Source organism: Pseudophryne corroboree, chromosome 2, assembly GCF_028390025.1.
Source record: "Pseudophryne corroboree isolate aPseCor3 chromosome 2, aPseCor3.hap2, whole genome shotgun sequence".
Lineage (NCBI taxonomy): Eukaryota > Metazoa > Chordata > Amphibia > Anura > Myobatrachidae > Pseudophryne > Pseudophryne corroboree.
This window is the reverse complement of record NC_086445.1, coordinates 182,097,148-182,115,348: the sequence shown is the minus strand read 5'-3', so window position 1 is coordinate 182,115,348 and position 18,201 is coordinate 182,097,148. Positions and strand designations below refer to the sequence as shown.

General features: G+C 49.8%; 1 protein-coding gene across 1 annotated transcript in view; it reads right to left on the bottom strand.

Annotated features, from left to right (window-relative positions):
- The window catches only part of SOAT2 (sterol O-acyltransferase 2), a 138,125-nt gene that overhangs the window by 56,241 nt on the left and 63,683 nt on the right, over positions 1-18,201 (bottom strand). Inside the window, exon 7 of the mRNA XM_063952088.1 lies at positions 13,290-13,356. Within this exon, the coding sequence (XP_063808158.1) occupies positions 13,290-13,356 (67 nt within the window). The remainder of the gene's footprint in view (positions 1-13,289; positions 13,357-18,201) is intronic.

The following is an 18,201-nucleotide window of genomic DNA, read 5'->3' as shown; positions in this document are numbered from 1 at the left end:
GATCCAGACGAGGGAGGATGAGGATTTGATGACGGGGGATCCGGATTCCACCTTGAGAGGTATTCTAATAGGTGGACTGAGGAGTAGGTCCCTGCGAAACTACCTTCAGGATAAGGTCGATGGGGATGGCAAGCTCACCTTCTTTGAAGTGTTGGGGATGGCGCTGAAGAAAGAAGAAAATGCGTTCTTTTGTTCCAGCGCCGTGTCCACACCACAAACCCAACCGGTAGATAGGGTTCGGACGCCGGAGGTTAGTCCCTTGGAGGGCTGCATCAAGGAATTGACCACCACGCTCCTTCTCGTCCAGGACGAAGTGTCCCAGTTAAGGCAGAGGGTGGAACGGGCAGAGAGCCGGGACGCCGACCAAGAAAAGAGGGGTTGGGACGACGAGGATCGTTATAAAGAAAAGACCCCTCGGAAGAAAAGGGAACCGGAGACTAATGGACGTCGGGGAGGGGAGGTGCGCCCGAGGGGACCCCGTGAGTTAGTGTGCTGGGAATGTGAGGAGGCTGGACATTTCGCTCGGGACTGCCCGGTCCGCCGACCCGGCAGAGAGGGGCGTAGGAGACCTTTAAACTAGGGTCCCTCGCGGTAGCGGGACAATCCGCGGGGGGAAGACGGCGCGCGAGTAGATGTCGTCAACTCATCCGACTTGTTCGGTGAGTGTCCCACTGTAGTGGCAAAGTTAGGAGGGAGGGATCAACGTTGTCTTTTGGATACCGGGTCGCAAGTGTTCACCATGTCCGAGAAACGGTTTAGGGAAGACTATGCCCATCTCACGACCACCAGTGTTGGGAATTGGGTGACCCTAGTGGCTGCAAACAATCTTCCCATTCCCGTAAAAGGGGTCGTGTGGATCGAAGTGGAGGTGTATGGGCAATCCCTTGGGAAAAAGGGGTTTGTAGTGGTGAGTGGCGAGGAGTTTCACCATGGGCCGGTGATCCTGGGGATGAACATCCTGCGGAGTCTGGATCAAGTTCTCGTGCACGATAAGGGCCCCCAGTACTGGAAGTATCTGGGTGTGCAGAAACTGGTGCAGCAAGCTTTCCAGAGGGTCGTCCGGCGGAACGAGGAGACTGCCTCCGTAGAAGCCTCACGTCCCCTAGGCCTGATCAAGACGCGGCATAACCAAAAGGTGAGGATCCCAGCAAGACAAGAGGTGGTCCTGGAAGTACCCGTCCGTTCACAACAGCGGTTGGAAGGAAGGGAGGTTGTGATAGAACCTTGTTGGTTCAGGCAAGTGGAGGCCGGTTTGCTGTTGGCCAGAGCTGTAGCGGTGGTACAGGATGGTGCCGTACCCCTACGGGTGTGCAACCTGGGAAACTCGCCGATTAAGATCCCGGCCAGGTCAGTGTTGGCCCATCTAGAGGCTATCCCTGAGGGTGGTATCGAACCAGGCCCTAGGGTTACCTTAAGGCCTGATGCATGCGAGCCTTGGACGTTGGCCGTCACCCTTGAGGAGAAACAGGAGCCCACCGCGGAATGGAACGGGGAAGTGATTCTGGAACAAATGGATGTATCACTGGAGGGCCTTAGTACAGTAGAGGTAGACCGGGTAAAACAAATGCTGTGGGCACAACAGAAGTCGTTATTCCCGTTACGAGGAAGACTTTGGCCACACGACTGAGATAGAACATGAAATCAACACAGGAGACAGTCTGCCTGCTCGGGAACGATATCGGCAGATTCCCCCGAAGCTGTACCAGGAGGTCAAGACTATGATCCAACAAATGCTGGCCAACGGCGTCATCAAGGAAAGTAAGAGCCCATGGGCCGCCTCGATTGTGTTGGTAAAGAAGAAAGACCGGACAATTCGATTTTGCGTGGATTACCGGAGATTGAACAGCTGCACCGTCAGGGACGCCTATCCGTTGCCCCGTATTGAGGAGTCACTGGCAGCTCTGGGGAAATCGCGCTTCTTTTCCACACTGGATCTGGCCAGTGGGTACTGGCAGGTGCCCGTGGCGGAAAAAGACCAGGCGAAGACAGCATTCATTACACCCATGGGACTCTTTGATTTCTGTCGAATGCCCTTCGGGCTCTCCAATGCACCGGCCACGTTCCAACGCCTTATGGAGCGCTGCCTCGGGGACTTGAACTTTGAGGCAATTCTTATCTATTTGGATGACATCATAGTGTTTGCCCCCACCCTGGAGGAACACTTGCATAGATTGGAACAAGTGCTTCAAAGACTGGAACAATATGGCCTCAAACTAAAACCGAGGAAGTGCCACCTCTTGAAGTCCAGCTTGGAATACCTGGGCAATGTGGTCTCGGAGGAAGGCCCACCACCGACAAAATTGCCGCGGTCCAAGAATGGAGGACCCCGGGCAACGTGACGGAGTTGAGGGCATTTCTTGGATTGGTGGGTTACTACCGGCGCTTTATTCGGGACTTTGCCAAGATCGCGGGTCCCCTACATGGACTGTTGCGAGGTGTTGCCACGGATGTACGGAATCGGGCGGTGGCGTGGGACCAAGCGCAAGAGGTCGCTTTCACTGGTCTGAAACAAGCCCTCACCCAGGCCCCAGTACTGGCTTATGCTGACTTTGATAAGCCATTTATATTGTACACTGACGGGAGTCACCAAGGCCTGGGGGCTGTACTCTCCCAGCTACAGGAGGGCCAGGAACGAGTTATTGCTTATGGGAGTCGGAGCCTCCGGGAGTCGGAGCGGAATCCCGACAACTACAGCTCGTTCAAGCTAGAATTGCTGGCGGTCGTCTGGACGGTCACCAAAAAGTTTGCAGAGTACCTGACCGCCGCCGACTTCGAAGTGGTCACGGATAACAACCCCCTGTCACACCTGAATACAGCTAAGTTGGGCGCTCTGGAGCAGCGTTGGGTGGCTCGCTTGGCCAAATTCTCCTTTAAAATTCGATATCGCCCGGGAAAGGCGAATACGAATGCGGATGCCTTGTCCCGCTATCCGGTGGGGTTGCCTACTGGTCCCACGGATGAAGAGAGGGAGGGGCAGGAGATCCCTGACCTTACCAGAATGATCCCCTTCTCGACAGAGCCCAAGGTGACATGCGGAATTCTGCTACAGAAGACCTTGCCGGATTGGGCCATAGAACAAGGGCAGGACCAGGAGGTGCAGTGTGTACGTGGGTGGAAGGAACGGGATCACTGGCCTTCCTCGTCGGAGAGGCTGCAGCTTAGCCCGTGGGGTAAGAAGCTGATACATCAGTGGGATCGGTTGGCCATACGAGGAGGGGTGTTATGCCGGCAGGCTTACCTCGAGCACGAGCTTCGGAAGGTGTGGCAGATCATTCTCCCTAGAGATTTAGCCCGTGATCTGGTGACCGAAGCACACGAAGAAGGTGCCCATTTTGGGGCGGAAAAGACACTACAATGGATCCGTCGTCAGTATTTCTTCCCAGGCTTGCAGGCCCTGGTGGAGGGTGTGTGTCAGACCTGTAGGAGGTGTGCTGTTACCAAAGGTGGCGAGCAACGGGCACCGGTGCAGACCATTAGGACCACCAGACCCCTTGAGCTCCTCATGGTGGACTATGTCTTGATAGGGGAATCGGTGCATGGGTACCAGTATGCTATCGTGATGACCGACCACTTTAAAAAATTCACGGTGGTTGTCCCTACCATGGACCAGACGGCCGACACGGCGGCCAAGGCTATTGTCGAACATTTTATCCGTAGGTATGGCTGCCCAGAGCGCGTCCATTCCGATCAAGGCGCGTGCTTCCAAGGTTGGGTGATGGAGCGGCTGTGCCGCACCTATGGCATGCACAAATCAAGGACCACCCCGTACCACCCACAGGGAAATGAGGCCTGTGAGCGATTCAATCGGACGTTGCTACAAATGCTGAGAGTCCTGGAGGCTGACAAGAAGCGGCGCTGGCCCGACTTTGTCCCGGAATTGGTGTGGGTGTATAACAACAGGGTGCACCGGACCACTGGGTTCTCGCCGTATTTCTTGCTGTTTGGCCGACCAGGGAAGGAACTGCAAGACCTTGATCTGTCCCTACCAGTGGAGGAGGATCAGTGGACGCACAGTGGATGGATTGAGGAGCAGAAACGCCGCCTGGCAGTTGCCCGGGATGTGGCGGCGGGGAACATCGGGTCCAAACTACATCCCAGCCCTGGAAGGACGTTGGGAGGACCATTCGCTGAGGGGCAAAGAGTGTAGGTCCGAGAGAAGCGGCCTGGGAACAAGTTGAGTGAACGATGGTAGGTGATGCCTTACATTGTGCAGCGGCGAGTGTCTCCTGCCAACCCCGTTTAAGAAGTAAAGGCAGAAGACGGGAGTGGACGTGCCCGCACTTTGCATCGGAACATGTTGCGCCCCTGCCTCTTCGAGGATCTGTCGCCCATTGGGACAGTCCCAGCGGCTACCCCTGACTTGGATGAAGATGATTGGTGGGTTCCACCACCTGAAGTGGCACCAGAGCCCCCGCCATCGGGAAGGTCAGCCGAGGGTGCTGACCCGGAGGCTTCTGCTCCGGCCTCAGCAACCCTGCCCAGGCGTTAAACCCGAACGACGTTGGGAGTACCGGCCCCCCGTTTTGCTGCGGATCCAAACTTTGAGTGGGCAGCGGCTCACATCTTTGTAGGGACTACAAAGGAAACAGGGGGGGGAAATGTGAGAGGACGCCATGCTGGGGGAACGGGGGAGGTTGCTCACCTCCGTCTCCCCCGGACAGACAGCGGCGGGACACAAGATGAGGCGACGTTGCGGCAAGGTTCCGGCACGGAGGGGCTTGTATCCGCTGGGATTCAAGTCCCTCCAATCACGGCGCGGTGAGGTGAGTGTGGTGCCGGGCGGGAGCCAATCAGGGCTCGCGCCCAGTCAGCCAATGGGAACATGCCGCGACGAGCCAATCAGGGCTCGTCGCGTCATAGCGCCGCCCCCTCCCAGCGTCTTATAACAGATGCTGCGGAGCGGGAGCGGTCAGTCGGCGCCGGACCCGGAGCAGTGAAGAGCTCCAGAAGAGAAGAAGAAGCGGCCGAGGAGAATAGGCGGCGGCGGCGGAAGAAGAAGAAGAAGGAGGAAGAGACGGCAGTGGGGAACAAGAGGCGGCACCCGAGGAGAAGAAGACGCCGAGGCGGCCGGCGAGGAAGAATAGCCCGGGAAGCCCACGCGGAGGTCCGGTGGAGAGTGCTGCAGTGTGTGGGAGGCAAAAGAGCTAACAAAGCTCCCCACTGCAGCCTCTCCCTACGGTCCGGTAAGCGGCCTTGTGCCGAGAGTCTCACTTCCTCCCTAGGCCACCAGGGTGTCGGGCACTAGGCCCGTGGGCACGTACGGGCAATAGGCCCGAGCGCAGTTAGGAGTGTGGGGGGTCATTCTCTGTCACGGTGGTGTGGGCGTTAGGCCCAAGCCACCTCTTCCAGTGCGGTAGGCGGGCACTAGGCCCGGGCGACATATCAGGCACTAGGCCTGGGGGTACTATAGAGGGCATCAGGCCCTAGGGAGTCTGCAGAAAAGGGAGCATAAGGTTACCCCGGGCTTTAGGCCCCGGTCACCCAACCAGCGACGAGTTAGGCAGGCACTAGGCCTGAGGCTGCAGTCAGGCCCTAGGTCTGTGCCATAACCAGGGTAAAGGGGGACACCGCTTGTCTGTCCCGTGTTAGGCCAGGGAAGGGGGAACATTGGCAATAGGCCATGGAGAGCTAGGACCCTAATCCTAACCTCGGCTGTGGGGGTCTGTGTCCCAGGACAGTCGCACCAGGGGAGGTGTTCCTGGTACAGGCTGAGCCCCGCTCTTTGGATACCCCTGCGAGTGGGCTGTGTGGCAACTCGCGTTGGGCCCATTGTAGGTCAGGTACGGAGGGTCGGCTGACCCTCGTATCTTGGATGCGCCTTTGGTGCTCGGAGGGGGCTGTGGAGAGACCGTCCGGTTTCGCACGGCCTATATCCGGGTGCCGGAGTGGACGGCGATCCCCGTAGGGAGTTCGGGTGTATCAGGGATTATCCTCTTGGTGCGAGGTAGCGGAACCTGCATCGGACCGGACTGGAAAGGTAACCCTCATTTGTATTGTATTCATACTGTGGTCCTGTATTTGCTTGTCCTGTTTATTGGAGCTAGGTGAAGTAGCCAACCAAGTTACACTGTTTGAAGTTCATAGTGAATAGGCTCAGTTCCGTTGTTTGCCATTGTTTAGTTTGTAGGTAGGCTGCTGTCATTTTCTCTCCAGGAGCAGAGGTTCGCGACAAGCAAGTTGACAAGAGTACCAGTGTGAGTATACTCTGTGGGTGTGTGTCCTTGTCCACGTTGAGCGCCGGTCGCGAGACCCCGCTAGGCCTAGCGGGCTCGCTCTCACCTAGGTGCGCAAGTGCCGAGTAGGTGACATTTTGGGTGGCTGAGGCCCACGGGCCGATGATGACATTCACCCTACCGGTGAACGTCGCTGCCACCCCGGTGTGCCACTTTTCCCTGGCGTGGAAGGAGTGAGCATACAGTGATAGTGTCCCTTGTCTCCTTTAGCCATCGGTTCCCAGACTGAGCCCCGGGTAGAGGCCCCGAAGAAGAATTTTGCTCGGACAAGCCGAAATAGAGTGGTCTGAACACGAGAAGCATTTTGAGGTAAGAAGCGGTACACTTGCACGGTAGCAGGCATTACACCGTACCAGCACCCTTACATTTGTATCAGGGGAGACATTTTTGTTTAATATTATTAAGACAGCAAAATTATTTATTAATTATATTAAAGGGTCAGTATTAATTGTTAAAGAAAAGTTGTTTAGAAATGTTTTTATAATGGGGCAATATTTATTATTGAATGAAGTGGGCCTGTGACATAGCCATAAAATAATAAATGTTGTCTTGTCATAAAAATATTTGTAAACACCAAGGGCCTAATTCAGAGTTGATCGCAGCAGCAAATTTGTTAGCAGTTGGTCAAAACCACAGGGGTCATTCCGACCTGATCGCATGCTAGGTTTTTTTGCTGCGCTGTGATCAGGTCAGAACGCCGCAATGCACAGGCGCGTTGCATGGGTACAAAGTGGATCGTTGCTGTGCGAGGGTTTTACGAAGAATCCATTTGCACGAGCGATCGCAAAGAGATTGACAGGAGGAAGTCGTTTATGGGTGTCAACTGACCATTTTCTGGGAGTGTTTGGAAAACGCAGGCATATCCAAGCGTTTGCAGGGTGGGTGTCTGACGTCAATTCCGGGACCAGACAGGCTGAAGTGATCGCAGCGGCTGAGAAAGTTCAGAGCTACTCAGAAAGTGTATATACTGGCGCCGGCTGTAAGTCAAATAATGATATACATAATACCAATAAAAATATAAACACTAATTTATTTAAACAATCTTACCAGATTCTAATTATTAAAATATATATATATATATATATATATATATAGAAATTGCTCAAAATGGTGAATAAAAGGTTAAAAATAGGAGGTACCACCGGTTATTCCCTTTGAAACTAAATGTCCAGAACTCCTGGCTAGGACTCTATTCCACTTATGCTCACAAGTTCAATTGATGAGATGAATTGTTACCAGACTTGCTTCCGGAAAAAAGTCCCCCTAGGTATCTCTTACATGAAGATCCAAATTAGCAAGCAGGGATATATCCGGGTCTGTAGATGACTTGTGCTGGAATTTTATCCGGTGGATGCAAAAGAGTCCATGCCGTCAGGAATGTCAATAGGGAAAAGCACCTTGTGGTCCTTAGATATATAGCTTTTTTCCGGAAGCAAGTCTGGTAACAATTCATCTCATCAATTGAACTTGTGAGCATAAGTGGAATAGAGTCCTAGCCAGGAGTTCTGGACATTAGTTTCAAAGGGAATAGCCAGTGGTACCTCCTATTTTTAACCTTTTATTCACCATTTTGAGCAATTGCTATATATATATATATATATTTTTTTTTTTTTTTTTTTTTAATAATTAGAATCTGGTAAAATTGTTTAAATAAATTAGTGTTTATATTTTTATTGGTATTATGTATATCATTATTTGACTTACAGCCGGCGCCAGTATACAATACACACTTTCTCTTATTTCTATAATTATTCAGGGAATCGACCTTCCCTGTACAGGCTGCCACTGATAGTGCACTCTTCTTTCTTTCATTCTTTCTGTATTTATCAGAGCTACTCATAAACTGCACAAACTGTTTTTGCACAGCTCGGCTCCACATGCGATAGCACACTTGTAAGGCTAAAATACACTCCCTTGTGGGCGGCAACTATGCATTCGCACAGCTGCTAAAAACAGCTAGCGAGCGATCAACTCGGAATGAACCCCCATGTGCAGTGTAAAAATAAAGCAGTCTAAATATTTCTAAAATATACAGCGCTTTATGATAATACCACCAAGAAATCTGTTAATTACTACCCATAATTGATTCAAAAACACATAATCTCTACTGCTCCCACCGGTGGTACTGTTCCACCAATTACCAAAAACCACAAAATATATTTAAACAAGGGAGCGCTAAGAACAGGGTCAGTTTAAATCACACATTTATTACAATCCACATATAAACAGCAAATAAAATCAAGGATAATATCCGGATATTAAAACAATATAGTGCACTCTTTGTTTAGTCCCATGTCCTGAGCTCGAATTAGTAATTGTCTATTCACACAGATAGATCCGTACAATCTCCACTGGTACGCATTAATTGTGTCCAATTGTAACCATGCTGTCTTGATAATTAATTGGCTTTAAACAAGGCAACCTTCTTATTATTTGTATCCAGCAAAAATGTATCAGTCACTGGAAGGCTCCTTATTAGATAGCAGTAGGGGGAGAGCGCTGTGTAGTAAATGGATGCACAGCGGTATGCTACGACCCCTACGTCCCAGCCGCAGCACGTCTTTTGAAAGGTTACTCACAGCCGCCTCTGCTTCCCTCGGGGTGCAGACCGTTTTGCACTCGGTCCTGCTGTTGCTTTATCCCCGGTCAGGTTTCCATTGCGCTGCGTGCGGTAGTGGGATCCGTTCGTGAAAGAGCTCCGGGCACCGGAATCCAAGTAGTGAACGCCCCTCACTACTTGGATTCCGGTGCCCGGAGCTCTTTCACGAACGGAACGGATCCCACTACCGCACGCAGCGCAATGGAAACCTGACCGGGGATAAAGCAACAGCAGGACCGAGTGCAAAACGGTCTGCACCCCGAGGGAAGCAGAGGCGGCTGTGAGTAACCTTTCAAAAGACGTGCTGCGGCTGGGACGTAGGGGTCGTAGCATACCGCTGTGCATCCATTTACTACACAGCGCTCTCCCCCTACTGCTATCTAATAAGGAGCCTTCCAGTGACTGATACATTTTTGCTGGATACAAATAATAAGAAGGTTGCCTTGTTTAAAGCCAATTAATTATCAAGACAGCATGGTTACAATTGGACACAATTAATGCGTACCAGTGGAGATTGTACGGATCTATCTGTGTGAATAGACAATTACTAATTCGAGCTCAGGGCATGGGACTAAATAAAGAGTGCACTATATTGTTTTAATAACCGGATATTATCCTTGATTTTATTTGCTGTTTATATGTGGATTGTAATAAATGTGTGATTTAAACTGACCCCGTTCTTAGCGCTCCCTTGTTTAAATATATTTTGTGGTTAAAAATAAAGCAGCCAGTATTTACCCTGCACAGAAACAAAATAACCCACCCAAATCTAACTCTCTCTGCACATGTTATATCTGCCTCCCCTGCAGTGCACATGGTTTTGCTCAACTGCTAACAAATTTGCTGCTGCGATCAACTCTGAATTACCCCCTAAGTAATACTTAATATTGCTCCTTTAATAAATTGGTATCACTAGGGAGGTGCGGGGAGTGCATACCACACCGAGTGACACCGTTTAAGGGGGTGACACCAAAATAGCAGTGCTATACTATTAATAAAGTAGTATTTCCCCCATAAGAGAGTTATCAATGTTATTTGCCTACTTATTCAATACATAATGAATGACCAGTCAGCTCACACAGGATGCTTTATGAGTTATCACCACCTCATGTTTTTTTTCAGCAGGGTTGCAGCGGTTTCTTAACTCAACGCTCTGTAAATCTGGGGTTTCTACAGTATACTTGTAATAGTAAAAACATTGGGGTATATTTACTAAAATTCGTATTTTTCCGAATGAGGCTAAAAGTTCAAACACGAATGACATCGAAAGTGTAAAATTGCTACTTTTTGAATTTATTACGACTAATTTACTAAGCTGTCGTATTCTGCATTTTCGTATTTTTCGATGTCGATGTCATTCGTATTTTTTGGCAGTGTTTTACGGGAGTGAATTGGAAAACACTGCCGACATTAACACAATGAATCTCGGCCGGATCTGTGAGATCCGTGCTGGGCTTCATTGTGCACCTTTCGTTAAAAAAAAAACATTGTTAAAAAAAAAAAATGCGTGGGGTCCCCCCCTAAACAAAACCAGCCTTGGGCTCTTTGAGCCGGTCCTGGTTGAAAAAATATGGGGGGAAAAATGACAGGGGTTCCACCATATTTAATCAACCAGCACCGGGCTCTGCGCCTGGTCCTGGTTCCAAAAATACGGGGGACAAAAAGCGTAGGGGTCCCCCGTATTTTTGAAACCAGCACAGGGCTCCACTAGCCAGGTACATAATGCCACAGCCGGGGGACACTTTTATATTGGTCCCTGCGGCCCGAGGCTGTCCCCCCCATCCAAGGGCGGCAGATGGGGGGCTGATAGCCTTTTTGTTAAAATGTGAATATTGTTTTTAGTAGCAGTACTACAAGTCCCAGCAAGCCTCCCCCGCAAGCTGGTACTTGGAGAACCACAAGTACCAGCATGCAGTGGAAAACCGGGCCCGCTGGTACCTGTTGTACTACTACTAAAAAAATACCCCAATAAAAACAGTTGACACACACCTTGAAAGTATAAGTTTATTACATACATGCACACCTCCAAACATACATACTTACCTATGTTCACACGAGGGTCGGTCCTCTTCTCCATGTAGAATCCATGGGGTACCTGTGGGAAAAATTATACTCACATAATCCAGTGTAGATCGGTCCTCTTCTGTTCTTTGTATAATCCACGTACTTTGCAAAATAAAAAAACGGACACCCGACCACGCACTGAAAGGGGCCCCATGTTTTCACATGGGACCCCTTTCCCCGACTGCCAGGACCCCCCCCGACTCCTGTCTAAGAGGGTTCCTTCAGCCAATAAGGAAGCGCCACGTCGTGGCACCCTCCTGATTGGCTGTGTGCTCCTGTAGTGTCCGTCAGGCAGCACACGGCAGTGATACAATGTAGCACCTATGCGCTCCATTGTAACCAATGGTGGGAACTTTGCGGACAGCGGTGAGGTTACTTTCGGTCAACCGCTGTCCGCAAAGTTCCCACCATTGGTTACAATGGAGCGCATAGGCGCTACATTGTATCACTGCCGTGTGCTGCCTGACAGACACTACAGGAGCACACAGCCAATCAGGAGGGTGCCACGACGTGGCGCTCCCTGATTGGCTGAAGGAACCCTCTTAGACAGGAGTCAGGGGGGGTCCTGGCAGTCGGGGAAAGGGGTCCCATGTGAAAACATGGGGCCCCTTTCAGTGCGTGGTCGGGTGTCCGTTTTTTTATTTTGCAAAGTACGTGGATTATACAAAGAACAGAAGAGGACCGATCTACACTGGATTATGTGAGAATAATTTTTCCCACAGGTACCCCATGGATTCTACATGGAGAAGAGGACCGACCCTCGTGTGAACATAGGTAAGTATGTATGTTTGGAGGTGTGCATGTATGTAATAAACTTATACTTTCAAGGTGTGTGTCTCCTGTTTTTATTGGGGTATTTTTTTAGTAGTAGTACAACAGGTACCAGCGGGCCCGGTTTTCCACCGCATGCTGGTACTTGTGGTTCTCCAAGTACCAGCTTGCGGGGGAGGCTTGCTGGGACTTGTAGTACTGCTACTAAAAACAATATTCACATTTTAACAAAAAGGCTATCAGCCCCATCCGCCGCCCTTGGATGGGGTGGACAGCCTCGGGCTTCACCCCTGGCCCTTGGGTGGCTGGAGGGGGGACCCCTTGATTTAAGGGGTTCCCACTCCTCCAGGGTACCCCGGCCAGGGGTGACTAGTTGGGTATGTAATGCCAGGGCCGCAGGGACCAATATAAAAGTGTCCCCCGGCTGTGGCATTATGTACCTGGCTAGTGGAGCCCGGTGCTGGTTTCAAAAATATGGGGGACCCCTACGCTTTTTGTCCCCCGTATTTTTGGAACCAGGACCAGGCGCAGAGCCCGGTGCTGGTTGATTAAATATGGGGGAACCCCTGTCATTTTTTTCCCCAGATTTTTTCAACCAGGACCGGCTCAAAGAGCCCGAGGCTGGTTTTGCTTAGGAGGGGGGACCCCACGCATTTTTTTCCAGTAAATTTAACACTTTCCCGCCCCTTCCCACTGATAAACATGCACGGATCTCATGGATCCGTGCATGCCTATCAGAACACGGTAAAAAAAAGCAGGTCTGTTTTATTTTAGCATTTTTTTACGATTTGTATTGTTTCACGGCAGTGTTTGGCTATTGCCGGCAGTGTTTGCGAATTACACTTTTAGTAAATTACCGAGTTCTACCAAATAACAGGCGTATTTGACCGATGGTGTATTCATTCGTAATTTTTTTCTTTGAGTTCCAAAAAAATACGAATGCCCTCATCACTGCCGTGATTTGAGTTTAGTAAATTCCCGAGATGACACTTTGAAGAAAAAACACCATCTCGGACAAAATCGGGAGCTTAGTAAATTTCCCCCATTGATGGTCATTCAATATTCTACTGAATTCTAAAATGTGGGGGGTTTTGTAGCGGTTTTGAGCTTCATAAATCTGCAGGGTGCAAACCTGTCAGTAAAATGCAGCAACACTACAGGATTTCAAACCCGCCAATATTAAATTTCCCCCAGGTGTAAAGCATGTTGTGCTGAAAACTATAGACATCTCACATGTTGCTGCCACTGTCGCTGAATGCTTTAGCCAATGATGACAATATAGGCACTACGCTTTCCCTAAACCAATAAATATATACTTTAGTACAGATTGTTAGATACCTATATACAATAAGGCAAGCTGATGTCGCTGAGGAAACAAAAGTTAGATGAAAATTTTGTTACTTCAAAAATCTTTTGATACATTACTGACGAAGTTGATAGAGTTATATAAAAATGTAATTAGTGCTCCTTTATAGAGCGATCTGCTTGTGTACAAAATATTAATTACAGTGTGTTATGTGTTTGTGCTATGTATGGTAAAGGTACCAATTCCATACACAAATGTATCTTTTCCTATTTAAATTGTTTTCCAATGTACCATGCCCCCACAATCCTCTACCTACTTTTTGTCTGCAGGATGCTCGGCACTGTCTCTCTAAGAAAGGAGTAACTCTTCATAATGAGGCGGATCTGTAAGGAGAACAGATAATGTTACACTTGATGTACTAAATACATAATACATGCATTCACACTGATGTAACTGTTTGTGCTATAACAAATCAAATCAGGTTCAAACGATAAATGGTACAGGGACAGGCTACAAGTAGATGGAGGGTGTAATGGTTAGCATTACTGCCTCACAGCACTGAGGTCATGGGTTTGATTCCCACCATGGCCCTAACTGTGTGGAGTTTGTATATTCTCCCCGTGCTTGTGTGGGTTTCCTCCGGGTTCTCCAGTTTCCTCCCACAATCCAAAAATATACTGGTAGGTTAATTGGCTCCCAACAAAATTAACCCTTGTGCGAATGTGTGTGTGTGTGTACATTTGGTAAGGAATATAGATTGTAAGCTCCACTGGGGCAGGGACTGATGTGAATGGCCAAATATTGTGTGTAAAGTGCTGCGGAATATGTGTGCGCTATATATATAATTGGTAACAAATAATAAGAATTTACTTACCGATAATTCTATTTCTCGTAGTCCGTAGTGGATGCTGGGGACTCCGTCAGGACCATGGGGAATAGCGGCTCCGCAGGAGACAGGGCACAAAAGTAAAAGCTTTAGGATCAGGTGGTGTGCACTGGCTCCTCCCCCTATGACCCTCCTCCAAGCCTCAGTTAGGATACTGTGCCCGGACGAGCGTACACAATAAGGAAGGATTTTGAATCCCGGGTAAGACTCATACCAGCCACACCAATCACACTGTACAACCTGTGATCTGAACCCAGTTAACAGCATGATAACAGCGGAGCCTCTGAAAAGATGGCTCACAACAATAATAACCCGATTTTTGTAACAATAACTATGTACAAGTATTGCAGACAATCCGCACTTGGGATGGGCGCCCAGCATCCACTACGGACTACGAGAAATAGAATTATCGGTAAGTAAATTCTTATTTTCTCTGACGTCCTAAGTGGATGCTGGGGACTCCGTCAGGACCATGGGGATTATACCAAAGCTCCCAAACGGGCGGGAGAGTGCGGATGACTCTGCAGCACCGAATGAGAGAACTCCAGGTCCTCCTCAGCCAGGGTGTGCCCCTGAGCAAGTAGCAGCTCGGCAAAGTTGTAAAGCCGAGACCCCTCGGGCAGCCGCCCAAGATGAGCCCACCTTCCTTGTGGAATGGGCATTTACATATTTTGGCTGTGGCAGGCCTGCCACAGAATGTGCAAGCTGAATTGTACTACACATCCAACTAGCAATCGTCTGCTTAGAAGCAAGAGCACCCAGTTTTTTGGGTGCCTACAGGATAACAGCAAGTCAGTTTTCCTGACTCCAGCCGTCCTGGAAACCTATATTTTCAGGGCCCTGACAACATCTAGCAACTTGGAGTCCTCCAAGTCCCTAGTAGCCGCAGGTACCACAATAAGCTGGTGCAGGTGAAACGCTGACACCACCTTAGGGAGAAACTGGGGACGAGTCCGCAGCTCTGCCCTGTCCGAATGGACAATCAGATATGGGCTTTGTGAGACAAAGCCGCCAATTCTGACACTCGCCTGGCCGAGGCCAGGGCCAACAGCATGGTCACTTTCCATGTGAGATATTTCAAATCCACAGATTTGAGCGGTTTAAACCAATGTGATTTGAGGAATCCCAGAACTACGTTGAGATCCCACAGTGCCACTGGAGGCACAAAAGGGGGTTGTATGTGCAATACTCCCTTGACAAACTTCTGGACTTCAGGAACTGAAGCCAATTTTTTCTGGAAGAAAGTTGACAGGGCCGAAATTTGAACCTTAATGGACCCCAATTTGAGACCCATAGACACTCCTGTTTGCAGGAAATGCAGGAATCGACCGAGTTGAAATTTCTTCGTGGGGCCTTCCTGGCCTCACACCACGCAACATATTTTCGCCACATGTGGTGATAATGTTGTGCGGTCACCTCCTTCCTGGCTTTGACCAGGGTAGGAATGACCTCTTCCGGAATGCCTTTTTCCCTTAGGATCCGGCGTTCCACCGCCATGCCGTCAAACGCAGCCGCGGTAAGTCTTGGAACAGACATGGTACTTGCTGAAGCAAGTCCCTTCTTAGCGGCAGAGGCCATGAGTCCTCTGTGAGCATTTCTTGAAGTTCCGGCTACCAAGTCCTTCTTGGCCAATCCGGAGCCACGAGTATAGTTCTTACTCCTCTACGTCTTATAATTCTCAGTACCTTGGGTATGAGAAGCAGAGGAGGGAACACATACACCGACTGGTACACCCACGGTGTTACCAGAACGTCCACAGCTATTGCCTGAGGGTCTCTTGACCTGGCGCAATACCTGTCCAGTTTTTTGTTCAGGCGGGACGCCATCATGTCCACCTTTGGTCTTTCCCAACGGTTCACAATCATGTGGAAGACTTCCCGATGAAGTCCCCACTCTCCCGGGTGGAGGTCGTGCCTGCTGAGGAAGTCTGCTTCCCAGTTGTCCACTCCCGGAATGAACACTGCTGCCAGTGTTATCACATGATTTTCCGCCCAGCGAAGAATCCTTGCAGTTTCTGCCATTGCCCTCCTGCTTCTTGTGCCGCCCTGTCTGTTTACGTGGGCGACTGCCGTGATGTTGTCCCACTGGATCAATACCGGCTGACCTTGAAGCAGAGGTCTTGCTAAGCTTAGAACATTGTAAATTGCCCTTAGCTCCAGTATATTTATGTGGAGAGAAGTCTCCAGACTATATCACACTCCCTGGAAATTTTTTCCCTGTGTGACTGCTCCCCAGCCTCTCAGGCTGGCATCCGTGGTCACCAGGACCCAGTCCTGAATGCCGAATCTGCGGCCCTTTAATAGATGAGCACTCTGCAGCCACCGCAGAAGAAACACCCTTGTCCTTGGAGACAGGGTTATCCGCTGATGCATCTGAAGATGCGATCCGGACCATTTTTCCAGCAGATCCCACTGAAAAGTTCTTGCGTGAAATCTGCCGAATGGAATCGCTTCGTAAGAAGCCACCATTTTTCCCAGGACCCTTGTGCAATGATGCACTGACACTTTTCCTGGTTTTAGGAGGTTCCTGACTAGCTCGGATAACTCCCTGGCTTTCTTCTCCGGGAGAAACACCCTTTTCTGGACTGTGTCCAGAATCATCCCTAGGAACAGCAGACGTGTCGTCGGAAACAGCTGCGATTTTGGAATATTTAGAATCCACCCGTGCTGTCGTAGAACTACTTGAGATAGTGCTACTCCGACCTCCAACTGTTCTCTGGACCTTGCCCTTATCAGGAGATCGTCCATTTTCTTTGAAGAAGAATCATCATTTCGGCCATTACCTTGGTAAAGACCCGGGGTGCCGTGGACAATCCAAACGGCAGCGTCTGAAACTGATAGTGACAGTTCTGTACCACGAACCTGAGGTACCCTTGGTGAGAAGGGAAAATTGGGACATGGAGGTAAGCATCCCTGATGTCCAGGGACACCATATAGTCCCCTTCTTCCTGGTTCGCTATCACTGCTCTGAGTGACTCCATCTTGATTTGAACCTTTGTATGTAAGTGTTCAAATATTTCAGATTTAGAATAGGTCTCACCGAGCCGTCTGGCTTCAGTACCACAATATAGTGTGGAATAATACCCCTTTCCTTGTTGTAGGAGGGGTACTTTGATTATCACCTGCTGGGAATACAGCTTGTGAATTGTTTCCAATACTGCCTCCCTGTCGGAGGGAGACGTTGGTAAAGCAGACTTCAGGAACCTGCGAGGGGGAGACGTCTCGAATTTCCAATCTGTACCCCTGGGATACTACTTGTAGGCTCCAGGGGTCCACTTGCGAGTGAGCCCACTGCGTGCTGAAACTCTTGAGACGACCCCCCACCGCACCTGAGTCCGCTTGTACGGCCCCAGCGTCATGCTGAGGACTTGGTAGAAGCGGTGGAGGGCTTCTGTTCCTGGGAATGGGCTGCCTGCTGCAGTCTTCTTCCCTTTCCTCTATCCCTGGGCAGATATGACTGGCCTTTTGCCCGCTTGCCCTTATGGGGACGAAAGGACTGAGGCTGAAAAGACGGTGTCTTTTTCTGCTGAGATGTGACTTGGGGTAAAAAAGGTGGATTTTCCAGCTGTTGCCGTGGCCACCAGGTCCGATGGACCGACCCCAAATAACTCCTCCCCTTTATACGGCAATACTTCCATGTGCCGTTTGGAATCTGCATCACCTGACCACTGTCGTGTCCATAAACATCTTCTGGCAGATATGGACATCGCACTTACTCTTGATGCCAGAGTGCAAATATCCCTCTGTGCATCTCGCATATATAGAAATGCATCCTTTAAATGCTCTATAGTCAATAAAATACTGTCCCTGTCAAGGGTATCAATATTTTCAGTCAGGGAATCCGACCAAGCCACCCCAGCGCTGCACATCCAGGCTGAGGCGATCGCTGGTCGCAGTATAACACCAGTATGTGTGTATATACTTTTTAGGATATTTTTTCAGCCTCCTATCAGCTGGCTCCTTGAGGGCGGCCGTATCTGGAGACGGTAACGCCACTTGTGATAAGCGTGTGAGCGCCTTATCCACCCTAAGGGGTGTTTAATTTATCTGATTCAGGAAAAACTACAGGTAGTTTTTTCACACCCCACATAATACCCTTTTTTGTGGTACTTGTAGTATCAGAAATATGTAACACCTCCTTCATTGCCCTTAACATGTAACGTGTGGCCCTAAAGGAAAATACGTTTGTTTCTTCACCGTCGACACTGGAGTCAGTGTCCGTGTCTGTGTCGACCGACTGAGGTAAATGGGCGTTTTAAAGCCCCTGACGGTGTTTGAGACGCCTGGACAGGTACTAATTTGTTTGCCGGCCGTCTCATGTCGTCAACCGACCTTGCAGCGTG